Source organism: Microtus oregoni, unplaced genomic scaffold (genome assembly GCF_018167655.1).
Source record: "Microtus oregoni isolate MIOR12 unplaced genomic scaffold, Mior012 000037F_ref0000500, whole genome shotgun sequence".
NCBI lineage: Eukaryota > Metazoa > Chordata > Mammalia > Rodentia > Cricetidae > Microtus > Microtus oregoni.
Window position 1 is genome coordinate 14,510,680 of NW_024543096.1, and position 15,575 is coordinate 14,526,254.

Here is a 15,575-nt window from a genome sequence, read left to right on the forward strand (position 1 = left end):
GAGAGAGAGAGAGAGAGAGAGAGAGAGAGAGTTTCTTAGTCTGGACCTGGCTAGGATATAGCCATAGGACCTCCACTAACCTACAAGAAGGGGAGGTCACTGGTAGTCTTTATAGGCCTCCCTTTTGCTACTGAAGCATGGTCTGAGATCCTAGCTGATACCTCTGACCACAATGTAGCAAGACCACCCCACTAAAGGTGGGACAGCTACTTGGCCACCAGGGACCAACACTCAGGAGTGTCCAGGACGAGGCATCTGGCCAAGGAAACATTGGCTCACACTCAGAACCGAGTCTTATTTTCAGACCTCTCGCTTTGAAACCCAGAAGTGTCATTCTCTTTGGACAGCTACTTTCCAGTCTTCTGCTCTTCTTTGTATAAGGAGGGAAGTTGTTTTGCTTTCAAGTAGTCAGTGCCTGGGGGATGCGTAGTGTTTTGTTTTAAGCAAAAGTTAGGCAGTAATTTCCCATGAGTGAGGGGGCTTGAGGGATTGGACTTTTCAGTCTTGACCTGAATCCGTAAGTTACGTGACTGCTGTATACAGAGTGACTTTTAGCATGGATGGTGCTGAGGTCATTGTCACTGTGGTTTAGTAGGTGGTCATTCAGGAGGAAGACCAGGAGGGTGATGTCACTGGTGTGGCCTCGGTTGTCCTCCGTTGCAGCTGCAGCCTGCTTGGCTGACGCACCCCAGACTGAATGTTCCTCATCACTGTGCACCCTTGTTGTTGGATGCAATGCTGTTTTTCTCTCGGGGGTGTTCCTCCCGCCTTCCTTAGTTCTTTTATAAATAACACTGTTACAGTCAAGTGGGTAGCCTTTCGTTGATAGGGTCCGTCTGGGGATCCCCGACTCTGTGCATGACTAGAACGTACTGAAGCACTGTTGAAAGTTGTATGGGAGGCCTGGCTGTGCCACAATGTCCTGACCAGCGATTTGCCAGCTGTGGTTCTTGGTAGGTCTGAGCTTCCCCAGAGAGGTCCCCTCTGCATCCTACCCTGCTGTGTGTACAAGTGTGGCTGTCAGTCTTCCCACAGTCGCGTCCCACAGTCGCGTAGAGGGTAGGGAATGTCTGTCTCTTGAGCCTCTCAGTGGACACATAACACCATTAACCCTACTTTTTCATTTTAACCCTCCCGTTCTCAGGGGCTTTGAATCCATCCTTCCTGGAGAAATAAACTCAGGTGCCAGAATCAAGGAGGGAATAGTCCTGGCTTGGGAAGAGGCCTAACTCTTATTCCACCCTGCAGGGTTGCCCTCGCTGGCCCCTGTTCTCTGACTGGACTGACTCTGAGGCTCCGTGACCCTTAGCTGTTCTGCTTGGTCCTCTGCTCCCTGGGAGTCCTCGTCCCTGTTTCAGAAGTTTGCTTTTCCACCTGTGGGTGCCTCCTTTCCCCAGCTCTCCCTGCTTGGTCCCTTTACTGCGACTTTAATGGAGCTGCCGAGGGAGAGGAGGCGAATGAGTCTTCATCTGCTTTGCTTGGTGGAAAGCGTGCGCGAATTCTCTAACGATCCATCGGGGCAGGAATAAAACCTCTCCGCCTATAAATGTATCTTGTTTTACAGCATCCGCGGTTCAGCTGTTCGTGAAAAGCAATTTAAATAAAAGGGTCATGCTGGAGAACAGTTGTTTATATCCACTTTAATATCTCTGCTGCCAGTAAAAGTTAGGGGAGATCAGAGACACGCGGGATGAATAAAAGCTTTGCTACCTGCATGGGTTCATTCCAGTGCTCCGGCCCTGTTGAGAGCTGAAGGCCTAATCTAGAATTCCTCGTGGTGGCTCAATCGCTGGGCTGCGGTACTGTGCACACGGCTCTGTGAATTCCTCTGTTTGGAGCTAACCATTGGGTTTACTGTGCACATGGCTCTGTGAATTCCTGTATGTTTGGAGCTAACCATTGGGTTTACTTGAGCCTCAGTTTCCTGGCCTAAAAGTGGTGACATCGTGCTTTTGTTCCCAGGTTTCTAGGGCTGAATTAGTGAATTCTTGGAAGTGTGCTTAGCTTGGATGACCATGGCGGGAGGTACAGGGTCTCATTTACTTTACTGGATTGGTGTTTATGCCTGAGAACCATGTGGCCCTGGTTTGTGTCCTCATGGATTTTGCCCCCATTGTAAGAGCTTTGCTTGTTTGTCTCTTAACTCTGGGACACACTGAGATCGGAATAAAGGGGAGAACAGGAAGGAGGGGTATAGTGATTGAACCTAGATTTGTACAGTTTTGTTCAAAGAGTCTGCTCTTAACATCCCAACCCCTCCAGGTTGGCAATTGTGAACTTGTAAGAGAGACTTCTAAGGCGGGATTGAACCTAGGGCTGTGTGTGTGGTAGACATTGCTCTCCGAGTCAACTGTTTCCCTGGAGCTCTCGTTACTGTGTGTTCAGACAGTCTCACTCAGTTAACCAGGCTGTCCAGGAAGTTTCTCTGTCACCTGGATTGGCTTTGAACCTGCTACCCGGCTGGCTTAGCTTCTGGAGTAGTTAAGATGTCACAGCTGCTGCTCCAGGCCCCCATTCATTGCAGATGGTTTAGATGGGTGGGCGTGGTTGTCTTCTGGAGGCTGTGTGACACAAGACTCCTTGTTCCTACCATTCACAATCCCTCTTTCTATCCCTGTGAAATAATCCACATCTTACAAAAGCACCAGACTGTTGAGAGGGTGGTTTTGAGGGGATGTTGGGTAAGTACTTTGGAACTAGATCCCTGGATTTGCTGCTGTTAACTCTGAGTTCTGGTGAGAGGGTCAGATGTATCTGGAGCAGTGAGTAAGGCTGAGGCTGTAACAGCTCCACATCGTCAGTTACAATAAAGGGCTTTGCTGCCTCTGTCCATAAACTATTAAGAGACAAGATGCCAGGGCTCTGCTTTGTGGTAGGGAGCTGGGACAATGGAAAGCCTGTGTATTTCTCAGCTTTCATGTTCTGTTTCTTTCTCCTGTTCCAACCACCTTGCTGTCCCTGTTCTTTCTGACAAATACTTAACCTTTCTGTTTTCCCTCTCATGTATTTTACGTATCTTAAATGTGGATGTATAGATGCATTAGATAAAATCTGGGTGCTGTTGTATAGGCCACTGCCCCCACTTAGACTGTGAACGTATTTCCCCATTCCTGTAATGGTTTTTGACATTAAAAAATTCTGACAGTTAAGTAAATTATTAAAACAGCCATGCACTTAAATACTTCATTAGTCATTTGTAATCATGTTTTCTAAAGTTTGAAACAGCATCCTTTTCTGAAAAGAGGCTTCTTTAATAGCACGGCCTGTTTAAGATGCAGTCATTACCACCCGCTGGGAATCGGATTATTTTTTTTCAAGTCACGTAGATGCTTTCACAGTCCAACCTTTAGATGGCAGCATCTCTCACCGTAAGCCATGCTTTGAACACGTTCTTTCGGACATATTAGATGTAGAGACAGGAGGATGTTCACAGTCTGCCTAGATCAACTTGCTTGCTGTGGGGCACAAGCCTGGTCAGGGTAGTGGCTCAGGAGGGTGAGAGGCCAGGTGTTGTAGCCTGTCTGGAACACTGTCCACCCTCTCCCCTCCTGCCTTTCTCTGTGACTGTGTGCCGACTGCAGAAGGTCTAACAGGTGATTCGGGACCAAGATGGAAGGTGATCTTTTGAAGGTATAAAGAGGCATTCTTTTAGCTTCTCAAGTCACTACAGGTCTAGTTCATAGACCAAGCAATTCACCTATCCAAACATGTACAATGCTTTAGTTTTTAGTATGCTCCCAAGGAGTTATGAAGGATTGTGCAAGTCTAATATTAGAAATTTGTTATTCTCCAAAGAATCCTCTACAAGCCCGCCTATCTTCAACCCTGGCAACCATTCAAATCTTTGGTTTCCCCTATACTGGAAGTTACACATTACGACTGGCTTCTGTCGTGTGGCATGGTATCTTTTAAAGTCTATTCTTGTCTGCTCCGTCCCTTCTCTTCTCCCATTTCCTGGGTTTTCCGCTTCCTCGGCTGATGGCCCTTTGGGAATAACACCGTACACTGGTTTCTGTGTGGACACATTAGGGCGGGTGTGGAGGGCTGCTGGACCACGTGGCAGCTCTGCTGACCTCTTTGAGCAGCTGCTGGATTGTTTTCCAACAGTGACTGCACCTTTGTCCCCAGCAGCAGGGAATGAAGGTTCCATTCAGTCTCTTTAAGAGCTTTCTCAGGAGGAAAAAACAAAACAAAAGGAACAAAATGGTAAAATTATAAAGAATCCCAGGGGTATGGTGGTACCTGCCTGTGATCACGGCCAGAGGAAGAGGCCAGAAGGATGGATGTCAGTTCTAGGTCAGCCCGAGTGACATAGCGAAACCCTGACTCAAAAATAAACTGAAAATTCCAGATTTTCCTGATAAGTTGTGGTTGGGGGAGGGAAATAGAACTCTCTGTATCTTGTGTCCCCAAATTCGGGCAGACTGTTGGCCACACCCACCTGAGGGCAGCTGCCGCAGCTGCCAGGGAAGCAGCCATGCAGTTACTGCGCATCGTCAGCCTGATGAGAGGCCTACGTTTGGTGGCTGCTCAGCGTGTTGATACCAGAGGCCAGCTGTTTGTAATTCACCAACTCTTGACTTAGAGATGCCAAGGAACCAGGCCATCCATATCCCAGTGAGAGGAAAATGGTTTCCTACTGCTGTCTAGGTCTGAACATGTCAAAGTCACCTGTGTGACACACAGAAAAAACAGCTGTGGAATTGCAGCCGAGGGGAGCAGCTTTGGTTTCTTTCCGTCAGCGTTTGCGTTCTCCAAGTGGAGCTCACCCTGGCAGATCAGCCTGGACATTCTTGTGTGTGTGTACGTGTGTGTGTGTACGTGTGTGTGTGTGTGTGTGTGTGTGTTCAGGGGAGGGAAGGGTCAGCCTTCCTTTAGGCGTGGTTGCGTCCTGGTAAAGACACAAACTGCATGTTCCGAAGCTCTGTTTGCACCTGGAAAAACTTAGCTATACTCTGGGTCTTTCCCACTGCAGGTCCCGTCAGGAAGCCCAAGTATGTGGAGAGCCCCAGGGTGCCTGGAGATACAGTTATGGTCCCATTCAGAGAAGGGTCCAAGCCCTCAGAGCCCGGTGACAACGGTAAGATGATGTTTTCCATAACCTTTCCCTAAAGACTGCATAGTCACATTCTCCGTTTCTGAGGGAAACCCGAGTTCCCTCGCAAGAACGCTTCACTGAACTAAATGTTTCTGGGAGGTTTTTTTCCCTTTGGGCAGTTGACAGAGATTAGTTTGGCTACTGTGAATTCTTGAGATTGTAGACAAGGGGCAGGAATAGTTGAGTTGGGTGTATTTGCATTGCTTAAGGGTTGGGTCTTGTGTTGTCTGAATTCTGACCTTCCTGTCTTTGGGAGGTGTGAAAAGCCAGCCAGTTGACTTTGGTTTTTATATAAACACATTACCCCTTCAGAATATTCAAGAGCAGGTTTTGGCTGAGAATCTGAGACTTCCATTAGATAGTTTAAGAGCCCGTGGTGACTTTGGGAAGCTTAAAAAGTTAAACATCTGTGATTTTCTTTAGAGGGGGACCAAAAAAAAAAAAAATCCAAACTGATTGAAGCCAGTTTTTTTTTTGCCATAAAGTCATTTGTATCACGTCCCTACAACCACTTATAATTCAAAATGTAAGTATAGCATATGCTATGTGCCTGTAGCTTTTAGTAAATGCATTAATAGTTTGCTTATTTTTAATCAACTCAAGAATTTACGTGTTCTTTCCTGGGATTCCATTTGCCCACAAAACATTCTGAACGTATAGTCCGCTTCCCTGCAGAAGACAGAGAGTAAGACTGAATGGTACAAGCCCGCTTTGTCCTCTGTGAACCGAAGCTTCTCATAGCTTCTAGCACTGGAAGATGCTCACCATGGAGAGGAAGAGCCTCATCCAGATTTCCACTGTGGAGTACCATTTGTGTAGTAGAAGGGGCTCACATTGGTGATTGTGAGGAGGGCAAGGCTGTGTGTGTATAGGTGTGAATTCGTGGTAGTGACCAGGTAGGTTAGAGAGCCGTCAACTGATAAGAGACTGTAAATGAGGGCTCTGTGAAACCACCGAACTGACCTCTTCCTGGGTAGAAAGGTTTATTGGGGAGCAGACTGCCCAGGCTACTATATCTGGGTGGGGAGCAGAGAGAAGAGCAAAATGATAGGCAGATTTTATATCACAGTAGCAGGGTGGGGTCTTTGAGTTGCTACTGGATGTTCAGTTGACTGGGAATTAGAAGCCTTTGCCCCTTTGGGCTAATAAAGGAGGATCTGGTAAGCAGAAACCCTCCTTCAAGCCTCTGTTTACTCAATAAAATCCTTCTGTTTAGGACTTGTCACCAGCACTGCCATTTTTGGGTCCTGCTTTGGACTAAATGGAGTGTGACATATGGTGGGAGCCCCTTTTTTATCCCCTTCATTTTTCTTCTATGTGTCGAAGAGGAAAGAAGAATACTCTTTTGAAGGTGAATACTGGTAATCAAATTTACCAGCTCTCTGCTCCATTCAGATTAATTCCCCCACCCTGATCTCCAGATACCAAAATCCTCATAGTCCTGGCTGGATAACATGGGGATTCATGGCGTTCTGTGCTGGGTTATTCTTATGTGAGACAGGGGCACAGACTTAGGATTATTGTTGGACTAAGAAAAGAGGGGACATGTAATTCTCATTGTCAAGTTTTCTCCTTTGGCTTGAGGCAGATTTGGACATCTTTCCTGGCAAGGGCATACTTGACCATGGGCCAAGCTAAACTCAAGAGTAGCCATTGGTCTTGCTAGAATGGCCAGAAGTTGCACGTGTGCTTATTCCTAAGATCCTAGCTCTCTGATTCAGCTGCATCAGACCACATTAGGACCAACATCACAGCCTGCATAGATTGTAAATGAAGGACCTGAGACATTAATTACAATGGGCTAATTCTAAGAAATAAGATGTGTTCGCTTTTGTAGGTGTGAGATGGGGGTATGGTTCATATTTCTAGGTACCCGGTCATACTTCAGAATAACCATGCTGTGGCATAAGTTCCGGCAGTTACTCTGTTGCCTGGCGATGAGGCAGTTGTATGACAGAATTGAATCTGACAATTAGCAAAGGGTGGTGTGTTTTGTAATCTTTATGGAATCTTTTAAGTTTCAATGGAGTTAATTAAGACAGCCATATCAAAGTGTAAGTGTTATGTCTAGATCATTGAACCTAAAGCTTATGCTAAGTAGAGCCAACTAAGCTGAGTAATAAGCCAAGCTTCTCATGATGGGCAAGCTCTGATTTCCAGAGTTTAGTATCAGCGCCGTGACTCAAGTTCCATTGGAAAGTCTCACGTTCTTGCTCTCATGCTTCCTTTGGGCAGTTGTATTTATGTCCCTGTGACCCTCCAGCTGCAGTCAGTAGTCACATGGCAGTATTCCATAGCCTAAGAGTCTGAGCACAGCGCCTCCTGAGATGCCTTTGAAATTTCTCGTAGACTTGTACAGTGTCCATTTATTCCAAAGGTTTGAGCTAGCCTCTCCTAGGCTGCCTTGTTTTGGTGACCACATAACCCCATTAATTCTTGGTTCTTTGCTCACTTGTTTGGAATGTAAATCAAAATAAAATAGAACCAGTGGGCACATACAATTTGTTTATTAACTTAGTCATCTGGGTAGTAGGTTCAACCAGTTGAACAGTTTTCTTTTTTAATAAGCAAAGAGTTCATTTTTCAAGTTTACACAAACCTGTAAACATCTATAAGAAGACATACTATACTTATTAGTATTTTGAAATATGTTCGAAACATGAATTTTATACACTGGCAAAAACAGACTTAATGAATCAAGAAAACAAAGCAAATTCTCTCTCCCCTTTTCCCTCTGCCAAGCGATCCTCTCAACCTGGGCACCACATAGAACAGGCCCTTCGTAAAAATCAGCATCCTGGCATTAACTTGGTGAATTTCCTCTTAAACAGTGCCTCTACCTTCAGAGAATGGTTAAATTGCAATAAATAACTTTATTTGTTTGAATTGGGAACAACCATGTTTAGGTTTGCCGTACTGTATCATTAGCAAAGCATGCTGGGATAGGGAGGGGTGGGAAACTTCTTGATCTACTGAGTCATTGCTCAGTGAAGATCAATCTCAGCATATGATGAAACTTTTCCTCCCCCTAGCAGGTTGGTTTGCAAGGAAAAGTAATGCACATACTGGATGGTGTGGTTAGGACATGGTTGTGATTTCAGCACTCTGAGGGAGGAGGAGAGGCACATGTTTAAGGCCAGTCTGTTCTACATAGTGAGTTGTAGGCCAGCATGAGCTAAAGAGAAAGACCTTTATTGCAGCAGGCCATTTGTTTTGAAAACTAAGACAAAACAAGAGTAAAATAGCATGCATGAAGCAGCAGCTTCATTAAGCAAAAAAACTACCCTGCTGGGCAGAGGGTATCTTCTTCGACGAACATGAATGGAAATATTTTATTGGCTCCTTTATTTCTTTAATTACTTTTGCATACATTCAAAATGATGTAGAGAAGAAAGGAAATCTAAAGAATAATGGCATGTGTCTATTCCCTACCCAGTTTTAGAAATAAAATGTCACTATTTCCCGTTTGTATTCTCCTGCCTGTTCTGAACGTTAACCCCAAGCCTGCTTTGTCTTTAATTTTCTGTCTTCTCAGATGGCCATGCATCTTCTAATGGCTGGTTGAGATTTTGTTGGCGTGTCGAAGTGGACACGCCTAATACGTGTCCAAAGGAAGGGAGAATGGCCGTTGAGGAGCTCTTCCTTTTGCTTCTTCAGTAAATAAATATTTCATAAGCTGTGAATGCCCCGTGCTAGGTGCTGTTTGAGATGAGTTATCAAGTATGTATGGGGGTCCTCTCTTCACTGAGCTTTAGTGTCTAGTAGGGGATTAAAGACCTGTGTGTGATGCGACTGATTAATTCAGAGTGGGAATGGGGATGAATACAAACCGTGATGAAGGCAGAGATGCTGAGCACGGGAAAGGCTTAATTGATGCACCGTGCATTATGATTCAACTGGTAGTCCAGCTAGGCTGCAGTGTCAAAAATAATACAAACCAGGTAGTTTATAAACAGCAGAAATAGATTGTTTTTCCGTACAGTTTTTTGAGCTCGGGAAGGTAAAAAATAATCAAGGGGGCTTGCAGATGTCTTATCTGAGGAGGGTTGCTTCCTCGCTCTTAGGTAGCCATGTTTTTGCTATGACCTCTTCCTTTCGAAAGAGGTCACAGGATCCTTCTTTCCTGAATGACATGAGTCTCATCATGAGGGCTCTACAGTCCCTGTTCCCTGATCACCTTCCAAAGGCCCCATCGTCTAACACTATCACACTGGGGGTTGGGTTTTCACATAGAAATTGGAAAGGAGACTTAACATTCCAGCCAAAGCACCTGGCAGCGGAGCAGATGGTGGGAGCAGGTAGAGGCTAGTGCTAGGGAGAACGGTGAGAAAATGGTTTCCATAGCGAGGTGAATAAATACAGTCTCTAGAGCAGGGTTGGGAAAGAGGGCCAGAGGAGTTTCAGAGCTCAGGGGCCTGGGAGAAAGAGATGATGACCCTTAACCTGTGAGGTGACCACTGTGGGAGAAGAGACCCAGCCCTTTGATGCGATACGTTTTAGGGAGGCTGTCTCTTGGAGGTGACAGAAAAGCTAATAAGCAGAAGTATCCAGCTGAGAGCTGAAACTCAAGAAAGAGCTCGGGTTAAACCAGGTATTCCTTGTCCTAGAAGCAAAATGAAGCAAGTTAGACCAAGGGGAAGAATGGCTCTGTTCTGAGATGAGACTGCTGAGCAGCTTCAGGAGTTTAAGATGCTGAACCAGGTAGAAGATGCAGCGGAGGGGGGGCGGGGAGCAGGAGAAGGCACGGGTTTTCTTCCTGTGTCTCTCCTGGCAGTTGCCACTTTCTGCCGTACAGGACAGAGTTTGCAAGGTCAATAAAAGAAGAGGTGTATCATCAAAAAGTTCAACATAAATGCAGTTAATGGGGCCATTTGGGGAGAGTAGCAGAGGTGAATGAAGGAAGGAAGTTAAAGGTAATGAAGAAAGAATTGATGAGGATAGTTACCTTTTACTTTCAGGAATTTGAGCAAATGAAGGGGCATGGGGGGGTGGCTGTAGTTTTTTTTTTTTATTTCTAAGTAAAAGGCTTTCCCTGAACATGAACATAATTGTAGACTTCTTCATACAGAGTCTCAAAATGTGGGTTATGGACCTAAGGTGCATCTGTCTGTATGTATTAGGTCAAATTTTTTTTTTTATTTTTAAAGTAGATACTTACTCCTTGACATTTTTACATATGTATATAATAAATTTTTAGTCATTTTCATTTTGCTATCCTTTTTTTTTAGCCCATCTTCTTCTATAAAATCCTTCTTCCTAAGAAGGCTGCCTCTTACTTTCGTGTGTCTCCTGTGTGTGTGTGTGTGTGTGTGTGTGTGTCTGTCTGTCTGTCTTTCCAGCTATCTTTTATTGCCAACTTGACACAGCTTAGAGTCACCAAACAAGTAAGTCTCAATTGAGGAGCTGCCCCGATCCGATTGGCCTGTGGGTCTCGCTGTGGAGAACTGTCTTAATGGTTCACTGATGTAGGAGAGCCTAGCCCACTGTGGGGGGCATCCATCCCTGAGCAGGTAGGCTGGGCTCTGTGTAAGAAAGTTAGATGAGCCTGAGCCTGCACAAGTGAATGAGCAGTGTTGCCCCGTAGTTTATGCTTCATGTTTCTGTCCTGGCTCTCCCCGCCCCCGTGATGGGCTGGAACCTGAAAGACGACATAAACCCTTTGCACCCCTAAGTTGCTTTTGGTCGGAGTGTTGCATCCCAGCAACAGAAAGAAAACTAAAACACTGAGCGACATTGGAAGCTCTTCAGAGCAGGGCAGTGCCTCTCCAGCATCCTGATACCCTGCACTGCTGCACGCTTGCACCAGGACTGAAAATTCACTCAAGCATTCCCCTGATAAGACACTGAAAGTAATTAGTGTTATTAAATCCTGACCCTTGAATGCCTCTCTTTTTAGTATTCTGAGTGGGAAGGTAGGAAGCCTGCCTGACGCCTCTCTCCTGCGTGCTGCTGTCTGATAGAGGTCTTCAGGTAAAGCCTTTTGCTCTGATTTGAATTGCAAGCTAGACCAGCAGCTTTTCAAATGAAACATAACAGTTATTTGAGATGATTATTGGCAAACTGTGATTGTTCACAGTTGAGCATTTATCACGTTTTCTTGCGAAGGGATGAAGCGAGCATGAAACGAGCCTGTCGCTTCAGTTAAACAAACAGAACGACAGAAAGGCACCTCATAGGACTTGTCATCGATGCTAGAACCTGGCCTTTTATTTTTTTTATTTTTTGTTTTTTTTTTTTGTTTTTCGAGACAGGGTTTCTCTGTGGCTTTGGAGCCTGTCCTGGAACTAGCTGTGTAGACCAGGCTGGTCTCGAACTCACAGAGATCCGCCTGCCTCTCCCTCCCGAGTGCTGGGATTAAAGGCGTGCGCCACCATCGCCCGGCGAACCTGGCCTTTTAAAGGAAAGTAAAAGTTACATTTTTGGGAAACTTGAACCTGTCACATTGAGCTTGGTAGCTTCTCGGGATTTTTCCGTTAAGATCTCATGTACTACTGATGATTATGATAGCTTGATATTGTGTAATAAAATGTGCCAACGTTTTTAAGATTTGCAAAACCAGCATTTTCCCAGTTGCCCCAATTCGTGATATTACAAAATCTTACTCGGGTAAATGATCCCTTTAAAGCATGAGCAGACTTTGGGGTAGCTTGCTGGTAGAGTGCCAGCCCATTTAATATGCATAGTGGCCTTGGGTTAATTCTCCAGCACAAAACAGAACAAAACCCATAAAACAGATCATTGGATTTTACAGGACCAGAGTACAGAAAGTTAATTGGTACACATTAAAGTCAGCGCTGGAATTTACCTTTAAGAAATTGCTGTTTGTCAGGCATTGGTGAGGTGTGAGAGAATAGTCACGGTTAACTGAAAAGGGTCCTCTGTTTCTTAGGTTATAGTTCTATGGGTCTACAAGACTACATCCCAGGATGGGGGCTGGGGCTGTAGCTCAGCGGCACAGTTGAGTTTGACATTCTGGGTTCAGTCCCCAGCACTGACAAACCCCAAAACCCCGAAACATGCCTCATCAGACTGAACGTGGGAGTATATGAGTAAAACATAGAGGCTAATGAGTTGAATAGTTTAAAGTTAGCTCGTATGCAGGTGTATTTTAAATGTTACGGCCTAGAAACACCAGCTTGGCAGATGGGCGCCCTGTTTACAACATAGTGGTTTTGGGAAATAAGGAGGGGATTGTGATGGCTCAGGAGAATGAACCAGAAGGAAATTGAAATTGTAACTGGGCATTATGGCACATGCTTTTAGTCCCAGCACTCGGGAGACAGATCTCTTGAGTGTGAGGCCAACCTGGTCTACAGATTGCGTTCCAAGACAGCCAGGGCTGCACAGAGAAACCCTGTCTCAAAACAAACAAGAAGCAAATAGAAACCCATAGCAGTAGTCAGAGAGGACTAGAAGTCCGGATGCAGGCCATGGTAGGAAGTGGCTAAGATTATGAAAAGAGGTGTGATGTCTGCTCCAGGGCCCATCTCTCTCAACACAGTTGTTTAACAAACATCTTGGGAACGTAGTGTCCTTCAGCTGTTTAAGGTCGTTTAGCTAGTGAGTGTTTAAGAGTTGTCCAAGTACCCCGGGTACTGCTGAGGACAAGGAAGACGGGCGGTAGTGGGTGGGGCACACTCCTCTATGGAATGATCACTGAGGACCTTAAAAGATCCCCAAATCAGAAAGGACTTAAATATGTAACTTAATAACGGACCTCAAAAGTTTAGAAAAACAGGAACAAATAAAAAACCCCAGACCAGCATACAGGAAGGAATAATAGGAATCAGGGCCGAAATCAATGCAACAGCAGCCCGAAAGGCAAGTCCAAGACTCACTGAGATGACAGAGGGCTGGTTCTTTTAAAAGACAGAGGAGATTGACAGACCATAGCCGGATTACCCAAAAGAAGAGGGAGAAGATACCATTAGGGATGAAGCCGGCAGACCCTACAACAAGCATCTAACAGCGCCTGGCTTTAAGGAGCAGAGGAGTTGGAGTGGGAAGTGGAGCCGTGCACATGGGCCTGAGTGAGACCCCTTGGCATAAACAGCAAAGGAGAGAGCTTTTCATAGTGAGTCTAGAAGAAGCTACCCGGGCCAGAAAATGATAACCAGTTCATTTTTGGGGGAAGAGAGATGTACGCACGCTTGGAGTTGCATGTGAACGGGTAAAACCGGAGAGCGGAATGTAGTGGAGGAGTGCAGCCTTGGTGTGCAGGCCAGGGGGTGCCAACCAGCTTGTGGTTTAGGAGGCTTTCCTCACGTGTGCTGGTTTTGAGGCTCACGACCTGCAGGATGTGCGTATGGCCACTTCAGTGATCAGGAAATTGAAGTTCTGAGAGAGGTTCATTACCAGAAGAGCTCTCTTTAGCTGTAGCACAGAGGGCTTCGTCTGGCTTCTGAAATGGCAGCAGAGGTGGGAAGAGGGCTGGGAAGGGCACGGTGATTGAAGCGATGGCCGCCACGGCAGCGGATGGACAGCTCTTTGATGTTCGGGCCTCAAACGCAGTGCCCTGCGTGCAGACAGCTAAAAGAGGCAGGTGGGACAAGATCTGTGAACTTCCTTTTAACTTTGTGCACGGGCTAACGTTCCACAGTGTTTCCATACCGAGGATTCCATGGGGGGGATTGTTACTGATTAGAACATCCCTGCCCATTGGTTTAGTGGGTTTACACAAGGCCAGTTGTTCTCTCAGTTCCAGATCCGTACATCATAAATTCTGATATTTAAATCTGTGAGATGTGAGCTGGAATGAGGGTCCCCCCCATCCCAGTCCTTATTCCACAGATATTGATTAAGGTATCCCCATTATTGATGAAGGAATTAATATTAAGTATCAGAAGGAGAGCAGACTATCCTGAGAGGCCCAGTAGAATCCAGTTTGGATCACTTTGGGGCACAAAGCGGCTTCCAGGAGAATCCTAATCTTAGCATCGTGAACTTCTGTCCTAGTACAGCAGCGCTCTGTGGGCTGGCAGACACCTCCTCTCCCAGAAGGACACTGCTGTTCTTCACACAGGAGTCCTTCTGCCAGAGGGAAAGATCAGTTAAATAAGATGTTGTGAACCGGGGAAAGCAAACATAGTGGATATGAAGGAGTTCAGTGGTCACTAAGGTGACATTCAAAGAAAAGATAGCCCCTCTCTCCCCTCAAAAAACAACAGCCTCAGGAGGAAATGCCGTTTTAGCGACTTGATGAATGCAAAATGAAATTAAGAATGTGTGTCTCTTCATCCTCAGTAGGGTTTTAAACTTTGGTACTAGCCACGTCCCGGTTGAGCAGTGCAGGGAACAGCTTATTGTGAGTTGTGGTGTCTCTCTTCAGCTCAGCCATTCAGCTTGGAATCGCCATAGTTTCCCAGCTCATTTGAACATGGAGACTTGAAGGACTAGTTTTGTTAGGAGGTTGGAGTTTCGTTTTTCGTCTTTTGAGACAAATATCTTGTGTACGTTGTCTGTGCTGCACTTACCGTGTAGCCCAGGCCAGTCTCAAACCCACACCAGTTCTTCCTCAGCTTAAGTGCTGGGATTACGGGCATTCATTGCTGTGCCTGTCCTGACTGTTTCCAGCCCCCCCCCCCCACCACCACCACCCCACACACACCCTTTGCGCAAGAACGTGGGGTAGCTATCTGCAGGCTCAGTGTAGAGGTAGCAATGACTGAGCTGTGGAACAGTAATGTCCCTCTTCAGTATACAGGTCCTACCCAGGATCGAGAACTTTCAAACGAGTGAGCCGTAGGCTGTGTATGTCAACAGGGTAAATGTAGCAGTCGAGCCTGCGTGTATGGGTGCTTTGAGCCTCTATACCGGCTGCCAACTGGGCGGAGTTCCTGGCCCTTTGCCTAGAGTGTTTCTGGTTGAACCAGAAGTTAGACTTTCTGGGGCTGGGACATAGTCACAGTGGCGCAGTGGTGTGGTGATTGTTTAAAAAAGAAAGAGGGGTGTGGAGTAGAAAAGCTGCTGAGATCTGCCCCCCTCACCCCTTATTTACCTCCCCATTTTCATCTCGTCCCTTGACCCCTGTCATCTTGCTGCCTGAGGCCTGAAGCACACTGCAGAGGGGAGAGGCTGGTAGATGAAGGCAGGGTCTATAGGACCTGTCCTCCAGATTCCGTTTTTGGGTGTGCCTGGGTCGTGTTGATTTGATGGTTTCCACCTTTCTTTCCCAAGTGCCATCTCCCTTAACAATCTGTCCATGATTTGAAGTCTCTAGTGGGAAGGGACATTTCTAGAGTTGTGTTAGGGGTGTGGTTCACCCGCCCTAGGGTGGTTCCTTTCCCCTGTGTTGGCATGGACCCATGGATGTTATGAGTTTAACCCAAATCATGGAAACATCAGGACTGTAAACATAGAACAGTCTCATCACGGTGGCTCTAGAACAATGTCCTGAATGATGAAGTTTTTGAGAGCAAGCAAGTGGTGGGGGCCTTTTCTTTCATGAAGATGTTGCCAGCTTGGTTTCTCTCACACC

The 15,575-nt window shown here is 46.1% G+C and overlaps 1 protein-coding gene across 3 annotated transcripts in view; it reads left to right on the forward strand.

Annotated features, from left to right (window-relative positions):
- Tanc1 (tetratricopeptide repeat, ankyrin repeat and coiled-coil containing 1) overlaps positions 1-15,575 on the forward strand; it is a 220,734-nt gene that overhangs the window by 130,563 nt on the left and 74,596 nt on the right. For all 3 annotated transcript variants that reach the window (XM_041631414.1, XM_041631416.1, XM_041631415.1), the window contains one exon: positions 4,976-5,080. In XM_041631414.1, the coding sequence (XP_041487348.1) occupies positions 4,976-5,080 (105 nt within the window). The remainder of the gene's footprint in view (positions 1-4,975; positions 5,081-15,575) is intronic.